This window comes from Branchiostoma belcheri, unplaced genomic scaffold (assembly GCF_001625305.1).
Source record: "Branchiostoma belcheri isolate BF01 breed outbred unplaced genomic scaffold, Haploidv18h27 scaffold122, whole genome shotgun sequence".
Lineage (NCBI taxonomy): Eukaryota > Metazoa > Chordata > Leptocardii > Amphioxiformes > Branchiostomatidae > Branchiostoma > Branchiostoma belcheri.
The window spans coordinates 956,911-965,183 of record NW_017802625.1 but is presented as its reverse complement, the minus strand read 5'-3'; the positions used below and the strand labels follow the sequence as shown (position 1 = coordinate 965,183).

The window sequence follows — 8,273 nt, the reverse complement described above, 5'->3', positions numbered from 1 at the left end:
AAGGTTTGAACCACGCACACTGGGAAGGTCCCCTGCACTTTTCGATGAGTGTGGTGGGATCTTTAACATGCTCAAGGTGTGGCTGTCCTCATACAGTGTTCGAAATACCTGTCTGCAGTCTGCAATTTGCAGATAGATTTTCAAGATTGCAGAAGAAAAATTTATACAATCTGCAATTTTGCAGAAGGAAAAATAGACTCCAGATTCAATAGTTTTCAATTTAGCAAACTCTCTGGCCCCAAGGACAGACAACACAATAAGCTCCTGTTTTGAAACAACAGGAGCTTATTCCCTAATTTGCATCATCCTTGTCTTGACTTGTCTATCTTTTGTTTCCCTTTGGACTTCCAAAAAGTTGTCCTCACTAATTTGCATATCAATCAATAATTTTTGCTTATAAACCTGCAGTTCTCCTTCAGTCTCTTAGTGTCACTGATGAGAAATATAGTAGTCTGACCGTTTTAGGTAGCACCAAAATTATATACAGCTACTTGAGTAACTGTTTTTTTGTATGTCTTTTATTAGTATGTTTTAGTATGTTTTTTGCAGAAAGTATTTCCAAATTGCAGAACAAAATTTGGACTCTTCTGCAATATTGCAGAGCACTGAAAAAAAGTATTTCGACCACTGTCATACATGAATGTGTCCCTATCCGAAGCTAAGTTTATTTACACCTGAGTCAAGTGATGAAATAGGACTGGTGTTAAGTGCCTTTCCCATTAGGACACAACAATGCGGTCTGCCAGGGACTCAAACCCAGAACCTTCAGATTCAGAGTCAACAACCCTAACCACAAGACCACCTTGACACCTTTTAACCTCATTAAGATCTTACTAAAGGTGGATGCAATTGTAGGTATCCATTTATGGAGTTTTTGTGCTGTAAAGCAATGGTCTCTGTCTCTCTCCCGGCGGTGTAGGCCCAAGGCTCGCTCAGCCAGCTCCATCATCCTGAGAGGTGCCAACGACTTCTACTGTGATGAGATGGAGCGGTCTGTGCACGACGCCCTGTGTGTGGTCAAGCGTGTCCTGGAGTCCAAGACCATCGTACCCGGGGGCGGGGCCGTGGAGGCCGCACTGTCCATCTACCTGGAAAACTTCGCCACTTCTCTGGTCAGTTTCTCGGATACAGTATTTTGTATTTTGCACAATCATACAAAGTTCTACTTTGGCAATCTCTAGCATTACCGTACAACACTATACAGTGTAACAAAGTAAAACTTACATGAGGACACTTAACTTCTTAAGGTCAATGTTGGAAAACCGATTGTACAATGTTTAATCACTCAGGTGTCAGATCATGGAGCTAGAAAAGGTCGCTCAGCTCGAAAAATTTATGTCCCTTGAAGGAGTCTACACAAAAAAAGGCTAAGGTCGGCAGTTTTTCCTAGGCTCGTTTGGGAAACAGGAAACACATTTTTTCCTAGGCCTTGGTTCTTAGGTATTGTTCTCACAAAGAACAGAAATATCCCCTGAAACGATTGTCTTCTCCATTTTGCAGGGATCGCGGGAACAGTTAGCCATTGCGGAGTTTGCCCGCTCGCTGCTGGTGATTCCGAAGACGCTGGCGGTGAACGCGGCACAGGACTCGACGGAACTGGTCGCCAAGCTGCGGGCCTACCACAACACCTCACAGATCAACACAGAACGCAGCAACCTCAAATGGTCAGTAAAGCTTCAAATATCACTGAATTTGGAGATGTTTACCTAGTTTCCTTTTTTTCAGTGAAGTACATGTATGCATGTCCAGACCTCAGACTTCTCCCATTTTAGCATTATGCTCCCAAAAATTAAGTCATGCACCTAGAAATTTTCGATAGGAGCATCTAGTGCTCCCATCAAAACTTGAATGCATTATAATGTCTATATCATAGACTGCAAAACTCAATATCGACGTGACTGAATATTGGTATTTGCGTTCTTGCCCTGATGATGGTACTTCCACTCTGCATGTTTCTATGTACAAAAAGCACAATATTCATGCAATGCCCTGCAACTTAATGTTCGATTTGATGATCTACAATGGACCTTCCTAGTGGTGTGCCTAGATTTTTGCTGGTGCACCCAAATCATTTGTGTTGGGAGCATTGTCAAAAAGCTCCTAAGTCAAAAAGTTAGTCTGGAGCCCTGATGTCTGTCAGTCAAAGATACATTTGAGCTTTTCTTTTTCCTACCTACGGGATAGATTTTGACCAGGTCTCAAAACATACAATATATACTAGAGTTCATGGAACACATGCTTACCTCAGGTATACTGACAAAGCACATACTAGCAGTTAAAAATGTTTAGTCATGACTTACATAAACTTGACTTGACTGCCCCCCTCCCACTCCAGGGTTGGTCTGGACCTGTACGAAGGCACCATCCGAGACAACAAGAAGGCAGGCGTGTTCGAGCCTGCCATGTGCAAGATCAAGTGCCTGAAGTTCGCCACGGAGGCCGCCATCACGATCTTACGGATCGACGACATGATCAAACTACTGAAGGAGGAGAAGGAGGGAGGGGGGTACCAACAGGCTTACGAATCAGGAGCACTGGAGGGTTAATATTATAATAACTAGTCAATTGTTAGGATATTTGTGCTCTTCTGTGTGTGTCATATGCAGTGTTCTAGCCGGCATCCGTCTTTCCGTGGAATTTTGTTGCAAAAAATTTTGCCCAATCCATCATCTTTGATGGACAAAAATTGGCATGTAAGGAGTTGGAAAGACATGCCATTAAACTAAACTTAGTCTTCAAGCAAAATTTGCCCTTCAAAATGCTTACATCAAACAGAACTGAGAAAACGGAAAAACATTTTTAGCTGGCTAGAACACTGGTTATATGTGTTTTTTTGCATATGAATTAGCTAGTATTGATCTATATCCCTTTACACTTTGTTACGAGAGCAAGCCATCTGTGTCCTACATAAGGCATTGAATGAAAGATATAATGATACAATGGTGAATTAAAAACACTGCGACATCAGTTGCAAGAAATTTATTTCATGTATCAGAACTTATTGCTGATTAAATGTGTGACTACAAGAATTTGTGTTGTATTAATAAATGTATTGGCCTTAAAGTTACTCTGTCACAGTCATGATTTTGTGTGTCTTACGTCTGTGATTGCAAGAAAAGTTGCTATGATATGCTTTCCAGGATTGAAGCATTGAGAACAATAATGCAAAATGAGATTTTGAAAAATAATGTATTATTACAATACTTACTACCATAGAAGGGTACCAGTTAGGCATACATTTGTACTCAAAGGAGGAAATACCTGTATGGGAATATCATCTTGGCACTAAATACTCAACTGAAATACTTCAGAAGTCACTGTAAAAGAAACCTAACTAGCTAAAGAAATATGTTGAGTCTAGAACCCTATTCAAGTCGAAGTCCCCCTTCGAAGGCACATCAACTAGCACCTCCATGAGTTTGTCGTGTTTAGAAACCGCGGTTGGAGAAGTCTCGAGTTCGGACGGCAGAGTTCCGTACTCAGCGAGGAGGTACTTTGAGAGGTCCTCCAGGATTGGCTGGCTGTGGAGCACCACGAACTGCTGGCGGCAAATCCGGTTCATGGTGTCCACGGTGCACGCGTGCGTCCAGAAACAGTCGTGGACGGACACGTACTGGATTCCAGCCCTGCGGAAAGACGCACAGTTACTGTCAGATGAAGTAATAAATTCTAACAGTATACAACGCAATATTTACACACGTCAGTCCAATTGAAGAAAGGAATAGTTTGGGCCCTTGTGCAACTACTATAATATAATTGCAATGGCCAAGTCAGTCCGATGCATTTGATTGGCCACTTTAAAATAGTGCATACTGCTTTCTCTGCTTAGCACTCAGCATTTTGAGAAGAGTATGGAAGTCAAACAAACACCACTACCAATGGACTAGCCCCCTGCAGCTGGTGAAGTGCACAACTGGGTGGCCCAAGGGCTACGGAACAGATGGGTGCTGCCGTAAGCCACTATGCTAATACTTGTGGGGAGGACTTTAAATTTGTTTAAATCTCTCTTTCTTTGAGTTTTTAAAATAAAAAGAACAAAAAAAAGAAGGCATGGCAAATTACTTTTTTTAACTTGTGCAAATGTCTTGAAAGCAACAAATTTCAATGAATACACTAATTTTTAAGGTCAATAACAGGGTCCATCTTTGATGTGAAGAAAATATGCATTTGCTTACAGATTTGACCTCAGAAGTAAAATTGGGTCAATGGTCTTCAGTCCCACAGACTGGTTCTAAGATTTTCAGCAAAGGTAAACTGAAGGTTACACATTAAAATTTTGGTACTTACTGTTGGCAATGGAGGGAGGTGAGCATCATGTGAGTGGAATCCAAGGAGTGGATGAAGTTTGGAGGAAAAGCATTCTTCTGTTTGATGATGTCTGGCCGTCTGAACAAAATAAACAGACGGGAGTTAACACAAAACAGCCTATGGGAAGCCAATGCAAACTTTATGACAATTGTTGGTTCCTCTGCTTGCAGGGCAGACACCACATTTGCGTTGCGCAGTAGAGGCCAAAAAATGGGAACACGATTGTAGTGCCTAGTTAATACCTTTGAAAACCTTTTTTTTCTCTTGAAATTTTTTGTCCATTTTGGAGATTTTTGGGCTGGAAGGCACAGGTAGGGTCTAAACTTTCCTACATTTGTCAAGTTTTGTTTATTTCACCAGTTTAGTGGGCGTAGTGAGAGATGTGAGTGGTTAGGTCTTGTCTGGCCAGGCGGATGGGTACCATGGAAAATGTAGGTCAAAGTTGAGGTTTTGTTACTATCATCAGCTGTGGCGGGAATTTGAGATGGTCAACCCCCTGTTTCCTTTCTATTTTTGGGAATCAGACCCTTGTTTCTACCTGGTGCAGAAAAATTTTTGAGATTGAAGTATGGGCAAGTACTTTCATGAGGTGTTGAAATAGTGTATTTAAGCATGTGTTCCTATGGCAAGATCTAATAGTACTGTCTGCCCTGCATTTAAAATGGTTATTTCCAAGTCATAGTTACTTACTCTGAGGTATCACTGGAAACGTTCAAGATGATGTTCTGTATCTCATTTCTGACCTGTAAGAGAAAACAGTTAACCTTTAAAAAGTGTATATCATATTCATATACATGGATAACCTGTCATACAATACTGTAGACTATTATAACCTGTCATAAAACCCATTTTCAAACATGATCTTCATCTTTATTAACCCTACCTACATACATGTACTAACTTTCATCATGATCCATTCACAGCACTGCTAACAAATAAACCGACAAATGCAAAAGGTTCACTGCAGTGATGTAGGAACCTGTTACAATAAAGCCCTTTTTTCAAACTTGACCCTCCTTTTTATTAACCTTACCCACCCACTGAATTCTATTACGATTCAAAGGGTATACAAATAAGGTTTACATTGAAATTCCCCAAGGGGATGTTATCATACCAGTTTGTTCTTGACTTTGTGGTAGGGCTGTACCACTGGAAGGCCGAGGGGGGTTACCCACTGCACAGCCGAGCCAACATGGGAGATCAGGCGGGCACTTTCTGTCAGCCAGTCCTAGATACATTGTACACACAATAAGGAGGATGTTACAAGTCTGTCTGATATCGACATTTACTCGTATTTCGTAGCACTTTTTTATCATTTCATACTTGGAGTGCTTGAAACAGCCCCTGAAACAACAAGCCATGTGAGAAACGAAGAAATGTGTTAGAGATAAAATGAAGAGTGTTAAATCACCATACCATATTCTGTCATTTGCTCAACCTTCATGGCCATGTATATTTCAAAATGAAGGCATTTTCTTTATACAAACTTTTTTTATTCCCATGCTCACTTTTGTTTTGAGGTACACTCACTCACACACACTCACTGCACGGCTTAGCGTCCGTTGTTCCCCGTCATGCAAGGGTTGGACGTCGTGGGGTGTCGTTTGGGTCTGATAGCTACTCTCCAGCTGCTTCTATCTAGCGGGTTGGCCTTCTGCAGTTTCATTTACCATTTACCGTAATCAAATCAAAATGGCCCAATCTAGAGACAGTGTATGTACCTGGATTTCTCTGGCCAGAGTGAAGATCTCTCTCAGGCTCATGAAGACCTTCTTGACCAGGTATCCCGAGGCCTCCCACACGTGGTCCTGCGGGAAGTCTGGGATGTCCTTCAGCTGGCGCTGGATCTGCAGACGGCCGCCGTACCGCGTCACCCCGTAAACTACCGTCATCACCGTCTGTTTCACCACCTACGGACAGACATACAGGTAAACAGGGCATATAGTTTGTGTTCGTAGGCCCTGCGAGACCAGAGTCTAATTTATCTAACATTGATACTGTCTTCCCACTCTACATCTCCCAGCGGGAAGCAACTAGTTCATTACTACAAACAGGGCAAGCCTGTGTCCTTGCACTTGTCCTTGACCACATCTAGAATACGCTAGCGCTGCGTGGGATCCGTACTACAAGGAACATATTCACAAGTTAGAATCGGTCCAGAAAAGAGCGGCCAGATTCGTTTCAAATACTTATGATACTTATGCCAGCACTACCAAATTGGTCACAGATTTAGGGTGGGACACATTAAAGGACAGACGCACAGCAAGTAGACTCACATTACTCCAGAAAGCAAGACACTCAAAAACAGCCCTTCCGGTCAAAACCTTGTTGACGCCTATCCCGCGCCAATCGCGACACTTCAACTCCAACTCATACAAACCACTAACGTTTCACAAAGACTGCTACAAATATTCATATTTTCCACAAACTGTCAGAGATTGGAACATTTTGCCCCAAGAGATAACTGATACTGCGGAACCCACGTTCAACGCTGCAGTACTACAACACCTGAGGACGCAGCAATAGCGCATCGCACAGCTCCCCTGCACGTTTTACCCCAATCTAGGGGTGTTGTGCAGAACCCGTACAAGAACAACAACAAAGAACTACAAACAAAATGGGCGGGAGAGAGGCATAGAGTTGTTTGTTAGTTAGATGTTGTCTCCATGAATCATTATACACTGTTCTTAACGTTCCAAAGATAAATTATAAATAAATTTTAAATATCAATCTCGGGCCTCAATCAATGATGTTGTACATATGTTCCAAACAGGCTACCCAGTAGTAGGTATTGTACATGTACTGCAGGACAATTTGACTACCTTTCTGTTGATGAAGCCGTCCAACACCTGAGCAATCTTCACCCCTTGTTCTGCATCCGTAGCTCGTAGTTTCTCCACCTGTGATGCAACACATACCAAGATGTTGTCATCTCTAAAGACTAAAGACATCCAATGCAATTTCAGTGTGTATCAGTGTTGTCCTATGGTTGTGAGTCTTGGGTAATCACGAAGGACATGGAGAACAAAATCAACTCCTTTGCTACTTCGTGTTACCGTATTATGCTGAACATCAAAAGGCGTGACCGGGTAACAAACGACAGCATTTACAACTTGACCCAAACTACTCCGCTGATTCAGCATGTGCGTCGGAGACAGCTGAACTTTCTGGGACACATCCTGCGCATGCCTGAGGATGAACCTGTTAGACTGTACGCCCTCTACGTGCCCTCTCATGGCAGACGCAGGCGAGGCCGACAGCCTACCTCCTACTTCAAGTATGTCCAGCGACTACTGGGAGATGAGCACAACCAACTAACAGAGAAGCAGATCGCCAACCTTGCTAGCGACAAGGGGCAGTGGAGGGGCAGCTGCCTGCGCAGCAGCCGACCGATGATGATGATGATGATGCAATTTCAGGGCGGCAAAATGGGATTTTCAAAGCCAATTTCCTGCAGTGGTCATTCTTTTGGTGTAGTAGGTTGAATCTATCCTATCCCATAGCATACTGATATCTGTGAGGCAAAAATGTGATGTCACTGACAAAAATGATTTAATTGTTAAACACACACCACTATCAGTGGACTAGCCCCCTGCTGTAGTGATTGCACAACTGTGTGGCCCAAGGGATACAAAGAATACATGGAGATGGGTACTGCCATAAGCGACAATGCCAATGGTTGTGGGGAGGACTTTAACTGCAATAAATCAATCAGCTCCGTTGCTTGACTTTTCATGATTAACCCTCACCTGCCGGGCTACTCCACTGTAGACATCTTGTGGGGACTCGGCAGGCATGAGGTTAACCTGGTGAGCGCCGGTGATGTCCCTCCCCAGAGCGGCGTAGTGTTGCAGTCCGTTGCACGAACCATCCTGCGTACAGAGAAAAACAAAGTCAGACTTTTGTTCCATTGATGAAGGTTAGACATCCAGGTAAACAATATGCAAAGACTGTGATGAAATTTT

General features: G+C 42.8%; 2 protein-coding genes across 7 annotated transcripts in view; one reads left to right on the top strand and one right to left on the bottom strand.

Annotated features, from left to right (window-relative positions):
- LOC109463140 (T-complex protein 1 subunit alpha-like) overlaps window positions 1–3,056 on the top strand; it is an 18,740-nt gene extending 15,684 nt beyond the window's left edge. For 2 of the 4 annotated variants that reach the window (XM_019759856.1, XM_019759855.1), the window contains exons 10-12: window positions 920–1,112; window positions 1,501–1,664; window positions 2,336–3,056. In XM_019759856.1, the coding sequence (XP_019615415.1) occupies window positions 920–1,112; window positions 1,501–1,664; window positions 2,336–2,546 (568 nt within the window). In that variant the 3' untranslated portion in view covers window positions 2,547–3,056. The remainder of the gene's footprint in view (window positions 1–919; window positions 1,113–1,500; window positions 1,665–2,335) is intronic. The other 2 variants (XM_019759858.1, XM_019759857.1) reach the window with 1 other exon arrangement.
- Window positions 3,057–3,135: 79 nt separating this feature from the next.
- LOC109463139 (DNA-directed RNA polymerase, mitochondrial-like) overlaps window positions 3,136–8,273 on the bottom strand; it is a 31,006-nt gene continuing 25,868 nt past the window's right edge. For 2 of the 3 annotated variants that reach the window (XM_019759853.1, XM_019759852.1), the window contains exons 29-32: window positions 5,423–5,536; window positions 4,999–5,051; window positions 4,288–4,386; window positions 3,310–3,626 (exon numbers count right to left, since the gene is read on the bottom strand). In XM_019759853.1, the coding sequence (XP_019615412.1) occupies window positions 3,335–3,626; window positions 4,288–4,386; window positions 4,999–5,051; window positions 5,423–5,536 (558 nt within the window). In that variant the 3' untranslated portion in view covers window positions 3,310–3,334. Of the gene's footprint in view, window positions 3,627–4,287; window positions 4,387–4,998; window positions 5,052–5,422; window positions 5,537–8,273 lie in introns of all 3 variants that reach the window. The other variant, XM_019759854.1, reaches the window with a different exon arrangement.